Genomic DNA, 21,390 nt, shown 5'->3' with positions numbered 1-21,390 from the left:
GTAATACTGATTTTCAGTTGACTGGAGTTATTTGCAAATAAGTTGATCTTCTGAAGTGTATTAGGATTTGAGACACCTGAGATATGAATTTACAGGTGATCATGCATAGTTTTCTTTAATGTACTGTTATCTGGAAGAAAAGGACTCAGGCCATAAAGCAGGGGGTGCCCCTCAGCACAGAGCCCAGAAGAGCCAGAGGCTTCTCCAGCCTCAGAGTTCTGCCTTATGGGTGTGTTGCATGTAATTTTTCCATTGTGTGGTTTTGTAGGTTTTTTTTTTTTTTTTTTTTTTTTTTTTTTTTTTTTTTTTGGTTTTTCGAGACAGGGTTTCCCTGTAGTTTCTAGAGCCTGTCCTGGAACTAGCTCTTGTAGACCAGGCTGGCCTCGAACTCAGAGATCCGCCTGCCTCTGCCTCCCGAGTGCTGGGATTAAAGGCGTGCGCCACCACCGCCCGGCTTGGTGTTTTTTTTTTCTATACTAAAAATACTGAGAATTGTTAGCATAATTTAGGGAACTCTTCTATTGGGCATCTTCTCTTTCAGCAGTGGTTTCTCGCCCCTGGATAATTTCTGAGGGGTTTATCTGCCCTCACCTGGGAGAGCTGCTGCAGCTACAGACTTCCATGTACATTACCCTGGTGAGCTTGCTTTCTTCAGGGCTCACTTCCGTTTTCTTATTTTGAACTTTGTAGGGCATGGAGTGGTCTCCCTGGCAATCTGAGGTCCTTGCTGTTGGAGGAGGAATGAAGGATGGACGCCTACATGTTTTCAATGTAAATATCGGGAAGTGCATTCAGACTTCAAACACACACTCTCAGGTAGGCTTCATCTTCACCCCACATCAAGAACATCTGAAAACAATTTAGCATAGAATGTAGGATCCTACCTTCCTTATCTTCTGAGTTCAAAAGGAATTCCAATTCTTATGAATTTTTTTTTGTAAAATCTCTCAATTAGTTCAAAGTTGATCTAATTTATGTTTGTTCTCCTCACTTTCTCTCTCTCCCTCCATGTCTTCCATCTCTGCATTTTTTTTTCTCATCACAGTTTGACTTTGAAACTTGGGAGTAGCCTGGTTATCCCTGGCCAGTGGTCACGATTTAAATTCCCTGCTTCATTGCACCGGAGTCCATTTGTTTTCTTGGTCCTTGGACGACTTGGGATGAACTTTCTCAGGGTGGATATCATTTCTAAAAATACCCAGTCCTCACTGTGGCTTGAGGAAGAGTGAACAGAACATAGAGTCTAGACTCAACTTAGGCACATTCTTCACGCACCAGAAGTTGCTAGCATTCAGTATTTTGAGGTCCTCTTTATAGTTTTGCTCCCTCATCCGGCTACCGAAGACAAAGGAGATTGCAACAGCCAAGGTGCTCCCAAGAAGGATGCGGCTCTGTGGACCTGCCCCACCCTCTTCAGGTCCAGTGGGTTCTTTGGTGAGTACATGCCACATGCCATGGCAAAGTGTGCTGCCACCAAGTGGGAAAGCTCTGATGAAAGACTGGCTCTTTGATTTCAACCTCAACAGAGGGCAAAATCCTAGAGCCACCCCTTCTTGGAACATAGAGAGAAATGCTTCTAGGTTTGATCACACTTGTTTGTCTCTTGAAGCTGTCCAGGTTCCTCTTCCTTGAATGTGTGTGCGTTTTAGTCAGTTTCCGCAGAGAAGCTGTCTCCGGGACACAACAGACACGCTGTGCTCAGGAACTCACAGCAGCTGTGGCTGCCTGAACAATACCCGCAGAAGGTCAAGCCAGCGGAGCACTACTGACAGACTTAGCTCCTGGGGGAGATAGAGTCCATTTTTTGTTTTTTGTTTTTTTTAAGGATGTGGTGAGCAAGGTCCCATGGATGATCCCATGCTCATAAGTATAAGCGCAGCATGAATTGGACTGAGTGGGGGGAAAAAGGCGACAGGAAGTTGGGAGGAAGTGGGAAGGTGAGAGATGATCTGAGGGGGTGAGGGCTGGGGTGGGGAGGTGAGAGATGATCCGAGGGGATGAGGGCTGGGGTGGGGAGGTGAGAGATGATCCGAGGGGGTGAGGGCTGGGGTGGGGAGGTGAGAGATGATCTGAGGGGGTGAAGGCTGGGGTGAGGAGGTGAGGGATGATCTGAGGGGTGAGGGGAGGAGTGGGGAGGTGAGTATAATCCAGATACACTGTTTAAATTCTCAAATAGTTTTTTTTTACATTAAAATGACAACAGTGTGTAGGTAACTTTCTAGTTTGCGGTGAGGCCTGCCTTTGACATGACTTTCTTGGTCCTTAGCAAAGGGTCAATATGTAGTGCCATTGATGACCCTTGCAGGCATAAAACAAAACTTAAACCACTCCCTGCAACAGTATTCTTAGAATTTGAAGCCACAGACTCCCCTGTAAGGTGTGATTTCCCACTGTCTCGTAAATTAGGGCTGTCTCTGATGTGTTCCGAAAGGGCCTCAAGAACACTGTCGCTTTCGTTCCAGGTGCCTTTCTCCAGGAACATCTGTTAACATCTGTTCAGCTTACACCGAGCTTCCAAACCTTGCTGTTGAAAATATTTGGGCTTTCCCCTGTTTGCTAGTCCATTCCATTCTTTTTCCTTTTTTTCCTTTTTCTTTTTAACACATAGTGGGTAAAGGGGCATTTTTAATTGCTCATTGTCGCTATTGAATATAATAAAGACATTATCCTGAGTGTGGATTAAAAAGCATTATTTTGGGCTGGAGAGATGGCTCAGAGGTTAAGAGCACTGACTGTTCTTCCAGAGGTCCTGAGTTCAATTCCCAGCAACCACATGGTGGCTCACAGCCATCTATAATGAGATCTGGTGCCCTCATCTGGCATGCAACCATACATGGAAGGAATGTTGTATACATAATAAATAAATAAATAAATAAATAAAATATTTTTAAAAAAAAATTAAAAAAAGCATTATTTTAAGTTCGAAGTGCACATTTAAAGGCGTGTGCCTGGAATTTTGTGGCAGAAATCAATGGGGATGTCTAACTTTTTGACAAGGGAGTTCTCTAAGTGACAATTTTATGTATGTACCTGACACCACAACTATTTAATATTTCTTCTTATAAGAACTTTCTGTCCAGGATGTGAGGAAGGATAGCAGCAAGAATACTTGAAAAACTATGAGAGAGAGACTATCATTCCATGGTTTAAAAAGGAAATCACTTAAAAATGCTTTACTTTTGATTATGTTCGAGCATCTGTGGGTGGGTGTGCCTGTGTGAAGGTGTGAGTCCTGCTCTCAGCTGAGCTGTAAGAAATCCCGTTTCTGTGAAAAGGTGACCCCCCTTCCCCGAGTTTGGCTTCAGTTACATCACCAATACTCCCCACCCAACGTTTATCTGGCCTTGTTAACTTTCATATCCTTCTGTCCCTAGCCTCTATTCATGGAGTTATCTTGGTTTATTTTGGCCCAGCGTTTTGATTTGTAAGGCCACTGTTGGGTTAGGCTAGGTTTTACGAAGCATTTCCCAGGTGACACTAGTGAGTGGCTTGTTCCGCTAAAGTCAAAAGGACTGTGCAGTCAGGTGAGGTTGAGATATTCTACCTACTATAGCCTCATCCTCCGGTGCATACAGCTCCGCTGCATGCAGCTCCGGTGCATACAGCTCCGGTGCATGGAGCAGCCCTAAAATACAATGAGCTCTGAAATAAAGAGCTGACTTTAACATTAACTCAGAGTTTCCCAACTAATGTGACCATTTAATGCTATTTTCATTTAGTATCTATTAACCTTGTATAAAGCAATTATAACTGAGAATATTCTTTGGGAATAATGAATAAAAGAGCAGAATCCTGTACACACATCTTGTACTTGCATTGTGGAAGAGGTTTTGGACTCTTTGCTTTAAGCTGCATCTGTTTTTATGAACTGTTTCTTGAAATCTATCCCAAAGGGATTGGCTTTTGGGTGAATACTGCAATGATGTTCCCTGGGAATCGGAGACTGCAGAAGATAAAGCTAAAGATAGTGGAGCAAGAGTCACCGGTGGTGTCGGCTGAAGCACAGTTTCTCAAAGATACTGGAGTGACATCTCTGTAGGCTGTCAATGTGACCTTCTATGGGCAAAGGGTTTTTCATAATGTGCTGAGTTTCAGGTTCGTGGCAGGAGCTGTCCTGGGTTGTGTAGGCAGGCCTAATCCAATGTCAAGTATCCTGTGACTTGTACGAAAACCAGAGACACAGAGAAGCCAGAGTGCTCACAGAGGCAGGCAGGCTGGCATGGTGCCGGTACAGAAGAATGGCTGTAGCTGCAGGAACTGGAAGTGGCAAGGCTGAGACTCTTGGGGCATGCCATCTTACCCACCCTCAACTTCACACTTCAGTCTCAGACTGTGGGAGAGTCAGTTTTTGGTGCATAACCACCCAACTTGTGGTCATTTGTTAGGATGGCCACAAGGCACTGGTTGGGGTGGGGATGGGAGTGGGGTTGATAGGGTTGGGTGGGGGGTTGAGTGAGGGTAGGGGTGATGGGGGTAGGGGTGAGTGGGGGGTGGGGGTGAGTGGGGGTAGGGGTGAGGGGGGGTAGGGGTGAGTGGGGGTAGGGGTGATGGGGGTAGGGGTGAGTGGGGGTAGGGGTGAGTGGGGGGTAGGGGTGAGTGGGGGTAGGGGTGAGTGAGGGTAGGGGTGAGTGGGGGTAGGGGTGAATGGGGGTAGGGGTGAGTGGGGGTAGGGGTGAGTGGGGGTAGGGGTGAGTGGGGGTAGGGGTGAGTGAGGGTAGGGGTGGGAAGGGGTAGTGTGAAGGTTCGGCAAGTACTGGAGAAGAAAGGCCTCAGGCACTGGGTGAAGGGCCTGTATGGTCTCGCTGGTGAACTAGGCTGGTATAGGAAATCCTGTACCCTGGGAGGAAGGCTGATCCTATCTCATGTTACCTGAGTTCTGAGTAGCCATCCTTGTAACTTGGTGCCAGATGCATCATCTTTCTCCTACATGTCACCAAGGCAGAGTGCCGCCCCGGGTTCTGAGTTCAGAAGACACCCTCTTGTATTCTGCTGTCACAGATGAGGCCGCTTGTGTGTGGAAGGGCCACCGGTCATAACTGAGAACTTCTCCATTAGGTCATTGGGATCAGAAATTGTGATGTCCTAGGTCACTGGATGGGAAGTTGTGATGTCCCAGGTCACTGGGATCTGAAGTTATGATGTTGACTCTTCTTTGCCTGATTCTCCTCAGGCTGCCATCTCTGCACGTCGTCCTACCCCACAGCCCAGAGATGGTCTGATCTTCTTCAGTCTTCCTCTCCTTCTGTCCTCTTCCTCCTTCCTTTTCCCCTCTTCTTGTGAAAAGCCGAATGGCCCTGTAGCACCCGTGCCATTACAAGATGGTACGCAAGCTGGGAACTAAGCTGGAGACTTAAAAACACATAGACAGAGGGAGAGACAAGGACATGGGTCATCCTTGATACAAGAATGCCAAGTTTATTGTGCTCAGGGGCAGGTTATATAGGGATCGTCAGCCACGCCCAGCTCTTGGGATCTTTGAGCTGCAGACTCATCAGGCTCAGAGCAGCTGCAGGCACAGGGGTTCTGCTCAGTTCACTCCAGAAGGCAAAGGGTCTAAAGCAAGCAAAGAAAGTCAAGGGGCCAGGAATCTGCAGCTCTAACATCTTCTGCCTTCTTTGCCTTTTCCTCTTCCAAGATTCATTTTCCACTCTTTTAATAAAAATGAGTTCTAGACTGTTCTTTTCTACCTGGCTTTTCTAAGGCCTCCTGTCATATTTCTGACTGCCTTTCCCATTTCTCCTTTGTGAGTTCCTTTCCTGTCATTAGTTCAAACTCAGTACACTCAAGGTAGAACTTAGGTATCCAAAAAAGCCCCCTCACCTCCTGCCATATGCTGTGTGCTGTAATAAGCATGTATAATACTTTTTCTCAAAATTAGCTCTCTAGTCGGACCCTCTTTCCTCCAGTCTTAACCTGTTTTCTGTTGCTGTAACAGAATACCCAGGACAGAGTAACTTAGAAAACTGAACATTTATTTAGCTCATGGTGTGGGAGCTGGTGTCCTGGCACTGAATCAGGATTTTTCCACTGTGCAAAAGACAGAAAGGGCAGGAGACACAAGAGGCCAAGACAGAAACAGGAGGTCACTTATAGCAAGTCGTTGTGCTGGGTTTGTGTGTGTGTGTTGTGTGTGTGTGTGAACTTACACAAGCTAGAGTCATCTTGAGGAGAGGAGCCTTATTTGAGGAGATTGTCCTGTAGGCAAGCCTGTCTTGATTGATGACTGTTGGGGGGGGGGACCAGCTCACTATGGTGTCACCACTTCTGGGCCTGGTTTTATAGGAAAGCAGACTGAGCAAGCCAGGCAGCAAGCCAGTAAACAGCCTCAGGCAATCTCTGCACATCTGTTGTATGGCTCCCATGCTGGAGCTTTGCTGGCCCTTTGGAATTCTTGATCTTTTCTTCCGATTTTTTTCTACACATAATGTTTGTTTGCTTCTCTCTCTCTCTCTCTCTCTCTCTCTCTCTCTCTCTCTCTCTCTCTCTCTGTCTCTCTGTCTCTCTCTCTTTCTCTCTCATATACATATTAGACAGTTTCAAGTGTCCTCTGTAATTCTATTTCAGGTTTTCTGTTTTAACTGTCTCATGACACTGCCATGATCAAAGGTCATTTTTACAATTAATATTGGTATGTGAGCAAAGGGGCCTCATTTGAGAAAAATGTCAATGTATATCTATAACAATTTTAGCAGAAAGTTTGGGATACGGTTTTTATAAAGAAATCACAAAAATTCTATATAACATACAAAAAAAAAGAACCTTTGATTACAACTGGTTTTTGTAACACAAATCTTCATGTATATCAATCCTTATTGGATAGCTGGATAATTTTTTAGTTCATGAATAGATAACAGTAAGCTCTATTCAGTTTAAGGTATGAACATTCCTGGTTGCCTACTGTCAGCGAACAGCCTCTATATTCTGATTTATGTCATGATGGACTGGTTTTTACTTGTGCCTGTCTTCAGCTAGGTGGAATTATGCAATAACATGTGTGTTACATGAGACTACAGTGTTCTTTTCACTGCTGTCTATCTTGCCATATGAATATACACTTGTTTATCTTATCAGAAATGGATATTTACATTATTTACAGTTTTGGGTTTTAGACTTAATCTGGTATGTACATTACTGAATATATCTTTGGTGGACAAAACACTCATTTTAGTTTGGTATATACTTGAGTGGAATTGCTAGATTATAAAATATAAACAGATTCATCTCCAATAGATACTAGCAACTTTTGCAAGAAGAAAGGCACATCTGTTCTTCAACTAGCATGAACATTTGAGTCAACAATTTAAAAAATGGAACATAGGTTTTCCTGTCTGTTTGGCCTCGGCAGCAGAAGCAAGACAATGAAAGGAACGCCATCCGTTGGAAAGTGTCTCAATAAGATGCACACGCTGTGCTGCCGCTGTGCAGAAGTTTACCTATGGCAACTGTGGCTACCCGTCCAAGAGCAACAGAAAGTATAGCTGGCACACTATCCCAGGCTAAGAGAAGAAACACTATTGGAACTGGGTGGATGAGGCACCTAAAGATTGTCTATTGAAGATTCAGACATGGATTGTATGAAGATTAAAAAACAGCTAACCCAAGAGGGCAGCTGTTACAGCATCAAATTCATCTTAGGGACTTCAAGCAGTCATAAAATAAATGGTCTGGTTTCAAAAAAATGGAGTTCAGTAGAGAATAGTCTATTTATTTGTAATTAAAATCCTAAATCCATATTAAATTATTACATGTCAAAAGTATCAGCTCAGAACCCCTCTACTAGAAACCTCACTTTGTAGTTCAGGAAGTCTGTTCCTTGGGTGTTATCAACCTTATTTGGGTGCTAATGTAAGGAATCCCATGTTCTGGGTTTCATCAATATTAATTGACTCTCTAGAAGCGGGGTCCTGGGCAATGGTGATTTTGGATAGGCTGGTGGGTCTGCTGGGCTACCGTCCCTGAAAGCCTGTGACTAGTTTTTTAATCAGCTTGAGTTTTGCTTCTTCATTGGCTTCAAGAGTTGACTCTTAGCATATGTTTTTAGATTGGACAGGAACTGTATATGTATCTGAATACATAAATACTTGCATAATTACATACAAATAAATATTTCTAGTGGAAATTGAAGGAATTTATTCTCATGATCCCACCTCAATATGGCCACTGGGATGATGACTGTCCACTAAATTAAAAATGCCAAGCAAACATGGGGCATTTTGTTTTTCAAGAAAATGTTTTGATCACAGTTCACTACTCTATGAGAACATGGCAAACACTGTGACCGCCATGTTGGTGACAGACAAGACTCACAGACAAGGGGAATCAAGAGATCATCGACAAGGGAATCAAAAGATCATGCAGATAATCTAAGGCTGAAATGAAAACTACCAAGAAGCAGGCTGACTTTCTGCTATGTCTTTTTCTTGGCTGGCCAGGCATTTCATTTATATCACCTAGAACTCTAATTCTGTTCAACTTCAGCCTTTGGTGTTATGTTTCATCTTAGCTGAAAGGCCAAGAAGCAAAGCACATCTGCCTAGGGAATCCACCCTTGAGTCATTTCTGATATCCGTCCCTGCGGTTCTTGCATATAAACAAGAATAGTGGTGTGGAGGTGTAGCAGTGGGAGCTAGGCTTTTTCCTTCTCATTCCCACATGCTGGAGCAGTTCAGAATGCCTGAACCCTTCAATGCTTGCTGTCAGACAGAGCTGCTGAGAGCAAAGTGCGTTCTCCAGGGAGAAAGTACCCTGTCCCTGGACACACAGAGGACACCAGTGGCCCTGGATTTCTAATCTTCCTCCTGCATTATCTATGCCATTGCCTTCTGACTCTTGGTTTTGCAGATGGAGAGCTGACCAACAGCACTGCAAGAGAGAAGAGCATGCAATCATTCAATTGATTTTATTTGTGACTAGATGCAGAACTGACAGCAGATGAAATGAAATTCATGCATCTAAACTGCGCCCTTCATAGTCTTCTTTATCCACGAGAGATGCTTCTTTGAGAGAGAAGTATAGATGCCAGGCCCTTGGCGAACTCCACATTTCCCAGGAAGGCCAAAGGCTGTGATGCCTCGGAAAATACCATCACACAGTAAAGGGCTTCCAGAATCTCCCTGGGGAAAGAAGAGGACGGAATGAGGTGAGATTAGCTTTTGGTTATGAAGAAGTTCTGTAGCGCTTAGTATGAAGAGCCCAGACTTCACTGAAAATTATTGCTTAAAACACCAGGACACTTAGTAATATTTTAATATTTATAGATTATTGAAAACTGAAATGAAAGTTGTATTATATATTTCAGCTACAGATTTTAAGATTAGTTGCCTTTTCCCGGAAAGCCATCCCTCTTGATCAATTTTTCAACAAAGAGTGAAACAGGCAAGCATAGATGATACATTTAGGTAAAGAGTAACTGTCATGTTTTCTGGTTCCTTTCACAGATAACTATTTTCCCAAAGAAAGAAAACCGAATTCCTCCTTTCAGAGAAAGGCTGGTTTGGATATCTGTATGAAATAATGGATCACATGAGAACTGTAGCCATCTCTGCTGAGATACATTCCCTGTTATAGCACCTGGAATGTGTAGATTCAGTCCCGTAGACTGGATTTCTCAGCAGCCAGCCTAGGGCACTGAGAAAACAGGGAAACACTGCCGAGCCTCTGTGGGTACAGGCCCTGATCCCAGGAGAGGGGCGTCCTGGGATGCTGCTGTGGCCACAGGGTGTTGTATGAGATTCCCAAGAGGAAAAGTCAGGTTCCTGGGTGCCTTAAGTGGAGGGTGTGGGAGGCAATGAGTAGGGGAGGATCAAGTAAAAGGAAGAAAAGTGTTAAGGACAGATGCCATTTCTTCATGGCATTTGGCCAACCACAGTCTTGAAGACAAGGCTTAGCTTCTCTGACTCCTACCCTGATGATAGACACACTGTTCTCACCTCGGAAGATTCTTTGGAGTCTTGGGGAAAGGCAAGAACCAACAAGTTAGAACTGAGGGTTCAAAAATTTGCAAAGTATTCTTTTTAATTCTTGTCTTTAATCAGGCCCTGTCCCTCATGTTTTTTGGGACACTGGGAGGAAGGCTTATACAGTCTCTGGTGAGGGTCATGCCTGGAATTGTTTACTCTAGTCCCAGGTTCCTGGCCAGGTTTGGGAGTGGCTGATATTTTAAACATTTAAACTACTTCAAAGGTAGTTGATCTTTTTTGGGGTTGTGGTGAAGTAAGAAAGACAGCTCTTTAGAACTTTACGTATCTTGTTAGTCTCTGTGTATGGTAGTATGAAGACTGAGAAATATCCCCACCATTTCTTCTAAGTGTTTTGTTTGTTTTATTTCTTAATCTATGAAACAAAGTCAATGTAGTAGGTCACCCATGGTCCTTTTCTAGTAGTGGATTATTACTTTTACTGACTCTTTGGAGTTGAGTGTATTATTTTATTCACTTAGATCTTTTTTTAATTGATTTTATTGAGCTCTACATTTTTCTCCACTCTTCTCCCTGCTCCTCCCCTCCCCTTCAACCCTCTCCCATGGTCCCCATGATCCAAATTTACTTAGGAGATTTTGTCTTTTTCTACTTCCCATGTAGATTAGATCCATGGATCTTAGGGTCCTCATTGTTGTCTAGGTTCTCTGGGATTGTATTCACCTAGATCTTATCCAGTTTCAGAAAGCACAGCACTTCTACAGAAAGTAGAAGGCTGGATGTGGTGCTATAGGCCTTTAATTTCGGCAGGCGGATCTCTGCGCGTTCCAGTCCAGCCTGATCTATGTAGTGAGTTCCAGGACAGCCAGAGCTATATAGTGAGACTCCCTGTCTCAACAGAGTAGGAAACTGTAGAAGCCAATGCCCTGAGGAGACTAAGCTTAACCTCACACCACTTACACTCATGTGCCATGCTCCAATAGCTAACACACTCTCACTTACTTGGCATGAGTCCTTTCCACCACGGAGGTTTCCTGCACAAATCATATTTAGTCCAATTACAGGATTATAATTATAGTGCTTTTTATCATTGCAGATTTTTCTGTCTATGACAGTAATGTTGACTTCTCTCAGAGTGTCAGAGGGAGGTGATCTATTATTAACTTTCCCCCATCCTGCAACTTGGCATCTGGTTCCTGGTTTCACATCATCCCCGTTTTCAGGCAGGGCAAGGATAGCCACATTTTTGTTAATGGTTGCTTTTTTGTTTAGCTGTAGGAAGACAAACATAAACAGTTAAGAGTATGAGATAAGTTGTTGCAGAATACTTGTTTAGCTATGCAAAGATGTGTTGCTGTTTTACCTTGCCTGCCTAACACACCCGATTGGTCTAATAAAAAGCTGAGCAGCCAACAGTGAGGGAGGAGGGATAGGTGGGACTTCTGAGTAGGAGAAGGAATTTGGGCTCTAGTGAAAAAGAAAAGAGACACCAGGGAGATGCCAGAGGTCAGCCATACAGACATAGAAGAAGCAGGAAAGTAGGAATACAGAATGAAAGAAAGGTAAAAAAGCCCTGAGGCAAAATGTAGATGAAGAAAAACAGATTAAATTAATTTAGAAGAGCTAGTGGGACAAGCATAAGCTAAGGCTGAGCATTCATAATTAATAATAAGTCTCCATGTCTTTATTTGGGAGCTGGTTAGTGGCCCAATGAAAATGTTGACTGCAATGAATATTAATGTTTGAACTTAGCTCTCTCTGTGGGGCTCCCTAGTTTGTACCAGGTGGGGAACTAGGAACATACGTTCATATAAGTGGCGAGACTTTCGAAGGTTCTGTGACTGAAACAGACCACCAAAGGTACATACCCGCAAAAGCTGCAGATCACCCTCATGTGTAGAGCTGTCAAAGCATGGATACGGAAATGCTTCCTTGACGGATAATATCTGTTTTTCTGGCTCATCCTTGTCTTTTGAGTGAGCTCCAAGAATGACCTGAGAACCCCTGTTCCTGTAATAGATACAATATTAGCTATTAGTTTAATCAGAAACTGGTTGTAATATGTGTTGAACAGTTTCAATATGCCATTGATGTAAATGCTGATTTTGGAAAAATTTTGTAGCTTGGAAGAATATGACTGCCTTGTAGGGTAAGATGTTTATGAATCTGTTATCATTTCTGTCTTATATATGTGAAACTTTAACAAAACATCCAGGGCTGGATGTGTTATAATAACAGAGGTTGCCTTTGGCTCACAGTTTTGGAGTTCAAGAGCTCGGTGTAAGCATCTGTTGGGCTTCTCATGAGGGACTTAGGACATGTCAGCTCATAGTGGAAAAGTGGGAGGGATGAGGATGTGTGAAGAGGATCAACTGGGTGACAGAGGAAGTAAGAGTGACCAGAAACTGAGCTTGATTTATAGCAAGCTACCCTTCATGCAACTGACCAACTCTGAAGCCTACATTCACCCTGTTACCAAAATGGAACCCCCATGATCTATGAAGGGTTCCAACCACCTCTCAGTGTGGTTATCCTAAGGACCAAACTTCCAACAAATGAACTTTTGAGGGGACAAATGGCGTTTGAACCATCACATTTGTTATCTCCAACAGCTTATTTATAACAAGATAACTGAGGTTTATGGAAAAATCAAATGAGAGAAGTTCATGGCAGCAAATCCAAATCTTGGGTTTGTTTCCACTCTTTCCTCTCCCAGATTAGCTGTGGTAGAGGATTAGGCTGCAAACCCCTGAAAAGCAAAGCTCCCAGGAGATCCAGAGGCAGGAAACAAAGGCAGCTGGTGGCTGGGAAGCAGTTCCTGGCAGATCTCTTTGTAAGAGAGCAATCTCAGATAGGAAAGCTTCCTAAGCAGAGAACTTAGCCAGGAATCCCACCTGTATGCCACACAGGGTGCAGGTATTTCCCAATGTGTTTATGCTTATGGTTCTTGTCATTCACAGCCCATTATACACCAAACTGAGCAATCCTCACATCGTCTTTTCTCCACAGTACCAGCTGAGGCTGTTCTCACGTAAGACATCATGACTGTACATCCCAGAGCATGCTCTGATAATACCATGCTCTATAAATTTCACGGCCAATAGCCACAAGCAACATGTAGCTGCTAGGACTTTGGTGCATGACCAAAGAAGTAAATTTGTAATTTTAGTTAGCTTCAATTAGATGGAACTCATGTTGCCCATGTAGCGTTGTGGCAGGAGCATAGGCACTGGAAGGCCGTCATGATGACAGATGAAAGAAGCCATTTGGCAGGGAAGGACCGGAAACCCTTCTCCACATGGGCTTCACCCAGCAAATGGAATATGCTCTAGAAAAGCTGGAGAGATGGGCACTGTGTAATGACCCTCATAGGGTCAGGGGTCTAGTGGCCCACTGGTATTTTTGCCGTATCCCAGTTCACTAGCTTATTAATTCTTGGGAGTGCTCTTCCCTTTATAAAATAGCCAAAGTGATTTTAGTTCCACTTAACAAACCCACTTATTATCTTTCTTTTCTTTAAAAATATCTCTTATGTGATGTATTTTGATCATATGCATTCATTCCTGTTCCTCGCCCTACTTCCTCCCAGGTCCACTTCTACCTTCCTCTGCCCTCCAAGCCTATGATCTCTGTTTTTCTTTTTCCTTTCTAGTGGGGACCTTCAGACAGAGCTCTCAGACACTATGTTCTCATTCACTTGGCTCCTTGTGACAAATCTGGGCTTCACTTCCTCTCAGATCAATGCGACTTGCCAAAGACTTCACTTATATATGACAAAATTAATGGCTTTCCCACGTATTAGCGAGATGTGGCCTTTATTGTTATTGTTTCTCTTCATTAGAATATTCCTACAAAACTTTAACCCAAAAAACTTACGTGGTACAATGGGCAGCAGTCAACACCCAGTCTTTTGCAACCAAAGCGCCAGCACAGATGCCATTTTGACCAAGTTTAAGTAGGACCATGTAAGGTCTTGAATGAGGAACCACTGTATTTCCTCCAATGATTCTTACACAGCCACCTGGTCAATAGAAAACTCAGGTCAGTGCCCACTCCAAATAGCTCCCCAGGAAAGCCATATTTCTGGGACAAGGCATGCCTTTTGAATTTGGTGGAAATTTGGTATCACCCATGTTTACCTTCCTCTTTTCCTCTATGCAGACCTTCCGATGTCTGACCCTATGTCTTGGCCCTTTGGTGCTCCTGAGAAGTCCCTGCTGTCACATCCATAGAGGTCCATCACTGGTGTTCCAGAAACTATTCTGCTGGAAATCTGTTACAATCATAGCTTCAGAGCTCAGGCTTTGCCAAGGGCAGAGAGCTGTGCAGTGGTCAATAGCGCTAGCAGTTCTGGGGGAGCTGCTGGCGTCGATGTAGCCCTCACTGTCCCTACTTCCTTCTGGATGAGTATCAACTAGAGAAGAGGAATGGGAATGGATTGTAGAAGCCTGCCACTTTCCCCTTCTACTCAGAGACCTTGCAAAAACACAGTATACAAATTGATGCTACTGCCTTGTATCGGAGACCCATTGTACCCATGAAGACTTGGCTCATTTGGTGAGATTTCAGGTATGAAGAGCATTACTCTCATTCACCAGTGGAGCGAACAACACTGGTCACACCTGAGGTTCTGCTTCAATCCTCAGACAAAACATGCTTTAGTTTAAACCCTTCCCAAATGAGCTATAATGAGTAGAGAGAAAAGGAGTAGAGGTGCTATAGCTATATAATCTACCTTATTCAAACTTGCATGAGCTGGACCAGGATGATAGACATGGTTAGAAGACAGAGACACACATAGGCACAAGACGAGTGCGCATGACAGTGGAGAGGCTCTTGTGTCCTTGTGGCAGAGTTTCCGTTTTTTTCAACTTCTACACAAGATATCCGTGCATTCTCCTAAAACCCTTCTGACTGTTGGCCACGAGTTATGGTTTCTTGAGTAGGGATCAACACTTCTTATTCTACAAATCAGTCAAACTAATTGCCAAATTCACAAGTATCAGTGATAGGCCCGGAGCTTCTTCTTCTTCTTTTTTTTTTTTTTTTTTTTTTTTGGTTTTTCGAGACAGGGTTTCCCTGTAGTTTCTAGAGCCTGTCCTGGAACTAGCTCTTGTAGACCAGGCTGGTCTCGAACTCACAGAGATCCACCTGCCTCTGCCTCCCGAGTGCTGGGATTAAAGGCGTGCGCCACCACCGCCCGGCTTGGGGGGTGACTCTTACAAAGTTAGATTACAAAGGAGTGTCTGTGGACACCAGGGATCATGAACTAGAGAACATTCTCTTTGGTAAAGCTCTGTGTCTGAGTACACACCTGACCACAAGGCCAGGTCTGCCATGAACCAGTCTTGAAAAGGTTTGTGGTAAGAATGAGAGCAGGGGGAAGAGTTTAAAGACTACCAAAGCGCCCCCATTTAGAACCAGATTTAGGAGAATGCCCGAGGCAGGAGCTCTGTAATGTTCAGACTCTGTGTTTAAAAAGTCTTCCAGATTATTCCGACTAGTCCCAAATACGAAGCATTGCTTTCTTGTTTCTTACCTTTTTGGTACACAGCTCTTTCTGAACACAGAAAACAAAGTGTAATAGGAAAAAGCTGCTTTTATGCTTTCCCTTGCAGAATATATATAATTGGATTTAAAAAGACAAAATTCGATTAGAAAGAAATAAAGAAAAAGAATATCTGTTTTAATCTCATGGTTTGGGTGATTTGACATGACTGAGTGCCCTGACTGGGGTTGTGCTGTGCTAGCCTTGTGACCAGTTTTGTTACCAAACATTTTCAGCCTTTTTTAAAAATTCTCTTCATTGCTGGGTATAAGGCTGCCTCTGGAACTTCTTTTCGAATTCCTGCCCACCACTTCTACCCCTAAAAGCTTATGGGTCCTAGGAGAAATCATGGCTGCCTCTGTGTTTGCCAGCCATTTCCCACTTTTTACCCCCATTTTCTCCTAGTGGGTTCTTCAGGGAACCTGGAGAAGTTCTCCCAGTGTCAGGGCAAGAGATGTGATGGTGTCTGCATGGGTGCATGGTGCGTCCACTCAGACAGGAATATTGGTTCCTACTTACTAAGTGGAAGGAACAGCCAGAGAAAATACTACAGTTCTCCTGAGGAATCAGTGAGAGGTATTCCCCAGAGTCCGGAAGACTTGTCAGGCAAACACTAACAAAGAGAACTAGTGAGAAACTATCTACCAGTCCTCATTGGCTTCTGCCAATGTCTAACTCTGACTCAGCTTAGCTTTTCAAAGCTGTCTGTATAATATTGGAGAAAGAACATAAGCCCTACCACTACCTCCTTTCTTGAAAGGTAGAGCTTGATTTTCCAACTCAAGGGCATGTCAATCATTTGTTTGCTCATTTTCTCATTATCTTTTAAAGCAAAATTCAAGCTATAAATTGGCAGCCACCACCAATTGGTGGTTTTGTTAATCTTTGGAAAGAAATCACAAATAAACATTTTTTTTCTTCTAAAATGAATTTGATTGTAAGGCAAATGCTAACCACCCCCAAGCTTTGGGTATTCTATAAATAACTATTATAATAATATTATAAATAAGGCATCATTGTTAAAACATCACAAAAATCCACTCTATAATGGTTATGATGGAAATGGTTTGAGCCTGTCTTACCTTCAGGAATTAGCAGAAGGGAAATGATAGTAGCGAGAGAAGACACCCAGGGAGCACAGAAGGTCTTCATTGCGGCTCTCCCCACATCAATCAACAGGGAGCTCTGAATTTGTTTCTTTCCACTATATATATGAGAGTACAAAGGATGTGGTTTCATTCTTCTCTTTCAAATTTCTAGTTGTAGAGTTGGAAAATGAAACTAAACAAGAGGAAAGCAGACGTGATCCCTCATCAGGGGTGGGGGAGGCTGGGGGATGGGGAAGAGGGTGTGCGTGTTTGACTGCGTGAGTGCTGAGGGGTGGAGAAGGCCCTGTCCTCCTACCTGATAGCTGAGGAAAGGGAACCTTGTTGCCGTTAGAATATAGTTCATAGGAAGGGACTAGAAATGACTCTGTTGGAATATTCTCATCACCAGCGGTATTATTGTTGGTATCCATTAGTAGAAGTCCTTTGAAAACTTCAAAATCAGAGTTTTACATGAGCAATCAGATAAGGGAGGCACTGGGATGGGGGGGATGTACTGAGAGGGGGCATTTTGGGGTTGGACGGAGGCCTGGCTCAGGGGAATCTTCCAGGAGTCTATGGGGAGGACCCCAGTTTAGACACCTAGAAATAGTGGATAAGTAGCCTGAACTAGCCTCTCCTGTGACCAGATTGCCATCAGAGAGGCCTCATCTAGCAACTGATAGAGGCAGGTACAGAGAGACCTACAGGCAAACATTAGGTGGACTTCAGGAATCCTTGTGGAGGAGAAGGAGAAAGGAGTGTAGCATCCAGATGGGTCAAGGACACCATGGTAAGGCTCACACACAATCAACTAACCTGGGCTCATAGGGGCTCCCAGAGACTGAACCACAACCAGGGAGCATGCATGAGACTGACCTAGGCCCTCTGTATATGTGCTACAGCTGTGCAGTTTGGTCCTCTTGTGCAACTCCTAATGGTAGGAGCAGGGGCCGTCTCTGACTCTTTTGCTGGCTTTTGGGACCCTTCTCACACTGGATCTCCTTGTCCAGCCTTAATAGGTCCAGCCTTAAGGGGAGGTGCTTTGTCTTACTGCAACTTGATATGCTACATTTTATTGACACTCATAGGAGACCTGCCCTTTTCTGGATGGAGGCTGAAGTGGAGGGGAATGCGGGGTGGGAGGAGGGGAATGGGTGAGAGGGACTGGAAGGGGAGCATGGTGGGGAGGAGGCTGATTGGAGTTTTAGGTGTTGGGGAGGTACACCAGATGGTCAAGTACTTGTCATATAAACACGAGGACTCAAGCATGGACCCCCAATCTGGATGCAGCAGTGGGTGCCCGTAATCCCAGAACTGGAAAGTCAAGACAGGGAGATCTAGTTGCAGGTTTAGTGAGAGACCCTGTCTCAAAGAATAATGGGAAGTGCTTGCAGAAGATGTCCAGGGTCAACCTCCCGTCTCTTCACATATATGCACACACACACACACACACACACACACACACACACACACACACACACGTACACACACACACACACACTCTTAAAGTTTTTAAACTGATCACCAGACACATTTCTTTTTAGCTATTTTCTTGGGTTTTAAGGGTTGATAAGAAAATCCTAAGTGGAGGTGCAGAGGAAGATTTACAAGGTTCCCGCCTCCATTTCAAAGGAAAGCAGAAGCTAGGTTGTTTCGTCCCAACACTGGGATATGTTGCTTTCCTAAAACAGACGGAACACATGTCCAGTCTTGGGAGGACAGTGCTGGCTCAGTTTCTAGAAGAATGTCTTGAGCTCTCAGTCTGAGCTGAGGAAGTGGTCTTGACAGTGAGGCCCATGCCATATGTTTTACTAGGACAACTGGTGTTAAACCACACAGCCCCACAGTTAACACCCTCGTGACTTCAGACCCAGCCAGTGATGTTAGAAAGGACCCCTGCTGAGACACCTGTGGTTCTTTTCCCCAGATCTCAGAGTGTACCAGGGTTTATCATTTTCAGTAACAGCAGTGAGACACCATTTTTCTGGTTTTGGCGAAGAGTTCTCTTCTCACTTTTTTTTTTTTTCAAAGTCACACTTGCACCAAATGATAAAGGAGACAGTGTTAATTTTGTTTCTAAATTGTAGGAGCCGAATTATACAGGCCTATATTCTTACATTGTCTGGTGGTCAGAATTCTGAGTGACCTTCAAGTCATAAGTTGTGCCTGCCACACAGAAGGTGGTCTTCTAGCCTTTTGATAGTGAGACAGCCTGATGCCACCCTAAGCAAGTGCTTAGGATATGATAATGTCATTCTGCTCCTTTTATTTAGGAGGTTTTTTCAGTCTACCTGACAGACTAGGCATAGATAGGCAAGACATGACCTAAGTAATCCCACCCCCCCACACCAACCGCTACCTAGGAAAGAGAATACTAATGAACTTCCCCCTCAGTTTATGTTTTGATATAAAAGCTGTTTGGAGAATAAACCGGGTGATTTTCAGGATGTGAATTCAGGATTTCTTGAAGGATCACTGAAACTCCCTCCCGATACAGTCGTGTGAGTTGTGTTTTCTTTCCACACCTCCACTCCGGTATGAGAAATGGTTTTTGACTGGGCTGGTCCCTGACTTTAAATAACTGTGGTTGTGGTTTTTCCATTTAGTTTGGCTTTTAATTGCCTGGTAAGGTGTAATTCATGTACTGTTACTCCCCCTCATTTAACGTATCCTTCCAGAGTTGTATAGTCACCATTATAATCTGACTGTAAGACATTTTTATTTTCCCCAAGAACCCTTTATGCTCCATCAGGTCCCCTCTAATCTACTTTCTGTCTCCATAGATTTGTCTGTTCTGGGCATTTCGGGTAAGCATCATAATATAACATAAAGAAGTTTTTTTTGGGTTGCTGTTGCAACTAATTGTTTTCACTTAGTACAATGCTTTTGAGAGTTCATATTGTAATGCCTGCCAGTCTTTTATTGTCAATAATATTTCACACTATATAGGTAAACCAGGATTTGTTTATTTATTCATTAGTTGATGGCTACTTGGCTCTTCCTACTCTTGACTCTGTGACTGTGAACACATGTATAGTTTTTAAATGTGAACTCCTATTTTCACTTCTTGAGGATCTACCCATTAGTGCATTATTAAGTAATGAATACTTGCATAGTAACTGAGGGCTTAGCTTTTTAGGAACTTTAAAGCGATTTTTCTGAAGTGAAGGCACCATGCTAGACTTTCACCAGTAAAACAACAAGGGCTCTAACTTATCTGCATCATTGCTAATATTGTTACTATTTTGATAATTTCTTTTGTAGTTGGTGTGAAATAGCACCTCGTTGTGGTTTTGATTTGCATTTCTCCTTTGACTAGTGATATTGAGCTTCTCATGTGTCATTCATATGTCTTTGCCAAAATGTCGATTTACATCCTCTGCCTGTTTTAAAATTACTTTTTTATTAATGAAGGAAGCATTCAAATATTCCAAATACAAGTCCCTCATAGTAAGTAGGATTTGTGAATATTTTCTCTACATCCACTGTCTCTTCTCTTTCTTGCTGCTGCACTTTGAAGCATAAAGTTCTTACATTGTGGTGAAGCTCCACTAATCAGACCTCTTTATCACTTATGTTTTGGATGTCATATTTAAAAAGTCATCCGCTAACCCAAGATTTTAGGGGCTTCCATTTACTGTGGGAACTGGGCAGGACAGAAACCCCACCAAGCCCAGCCTTCATGTTACAGAGACAGCCAGCCAGAACCTTATCTGTAGGCCATGAGCCTCGTGGTCAACTATAAAATAATGGAAATGGGTTAATTTAAGATGTAAGAGCTAGCTAGAAATAAGCTTAAGCTATTGGCCAAACAGTATTGCAATTGAGTTATTGTTTTTTAAAAAACTATATGAGTGTTGATTCTTGTATATTGATATATTGAACATTGTATGAGAGTATGATACTACCTCTGTTTAAAACAATTGTTATATTGACATTGTTTATTATATTGCAATGTACATCTCTACCTCTGATACTATTTATGTAATGACATTGTTTACTATATTGCAATGTACATTTCCACCTCAGATATTATTTATGTAATGACCCTGTTTACATTTGGAAATCATTGTCTTCATTTATTGCACAGTTGTCTATTCTATTAGTCATACAGTTACATAAGTGTTAATAATTATATGTTGGTCATATTTATATTTAGGACAATCAGGTTTTTTAGACACATAGAGGTTGTATTTAGTATAGATAGCATAATCTTCAACCTCTTTAAAGAGCTGTAGAACATGGCCTTTAATCTAACCTAGAGTTTTGTATTTATGAGACACAATCACTCCTGACAACAATGCTCTACTCCCGAGAGAACGTTGAGCACCAAAGACACTCCACTGGGAGTTTGTCTTCTACTTGGCAGAAAAAAAAAAAAAAAAAAAAAAAGCCCATACCTCCATTACTGACTAAACTACAAAATATCCATAAGTGGATAAAACAAAATTGTCTTATCTTGCCAAGACAGGATAGGATTGTTCTACTAAAGGTTCCTTGCCGTTGTATAATGGTATGTCAGGTTTTTTCAGGCCTCAGCCAAAGTTGGTTGCCTCAACATTGCTATCAAGACTTCGTGTGGTTGCCCAGGTAGTCAATTGTCTCTGTCTTCTGTTGCACATTTTGGAAGTTTCTCGTTTGTGCTTCCTGGTTGCTTTGGTAATTTTACTCTCCTTCTCAGATCTTTGATGGGGTTAAAGATTAGATAATGGTAGCTACCTTCTAGATTATTTAGACTTCCCAAAGTAGAGTGATTAAAAATATTTTCTTTGTTATATACTCCTCGCCTGATATTGTTTACTTCTTATAATTTTATATGATCTGTTCCCATTGTATA

The 21,390-nt window shown here is 43.0% G+C and overlaps 1 protein-coding gene across 1 annotated transcript; it reads right to left on the bottom strand.

Moving 5' to 3' along the window:
- Positions 1 to 8,880: 8,880 nt before the first annotated feature.
- On the bottom strand, positions 8,881 to 16,661 carry LOC119809811 (granzyme A-like). Its single transcript, XM_038322957.1, has 5 exons — positions 16,548 to 16,661; positions 13,794 to 13,938; positions 11,786 to 11,927; positions 10,920 to 11,189; positions 8,881 to 9,113 (listed from the first exon to the last, which is right to left on the bottom strand). Exons 1-5 carry the CDS (start codon positions 16,615 to 16,617, stop codon positions 8,952 to 8,954), a joined length of 789 nt encoding a protein of 262 aa, XP_038178885.1. The 5' UTR covers positions 16,618 to 16,661; the 3' UTR covers positions 8,881 to 8,951.
- Positions 16,662 to 21,390: the final 4,729 nt, after the last annotated feature.

Source organism: Arvicola amphibius, chromosome 3 (genome assembly GCF_903992535.2).
Source record: "Arvicola amphibius chromosome 3, mArvAmp1.2, whole genome shotgun sequence".
NCBI classification, from domain to species: domain Eukaryota; kingdom Metazoa; phylum Chordata; class Mammalia; order Rodentia; family Cricetidae; genus Arvicola; species Arvicola amphibius.
This window is presented reverse-complemented; position numbering and strand designations above follow the sequence as displayed.

Excerpts from the sequence above, each read along its gene's own strand:
- LOC119809811 (XM_038322957.1), bottom strand. The coding sequence starts at position 16,617 with ATGAAGACCTTCTGTGCTCCCTGGGTGTCTTCTCTCGCTACTATCATT. Across the intron at positions 11,928-13,793 it reads ACTGCTGCCCATTGTACCAC|GAACAGGGGTTCTCAGGTCA; the intron begins GTAAGTTTTTTG and ends TATCTATTACAG. Across the intron at positions 11,190-11,785 it reads GTGATCTGCAGCTTTTGCGG|CTAAACAAAAAAGCAACCAT; the intron begins GTATGTACCTTT and ends GTCTTCCTACAG.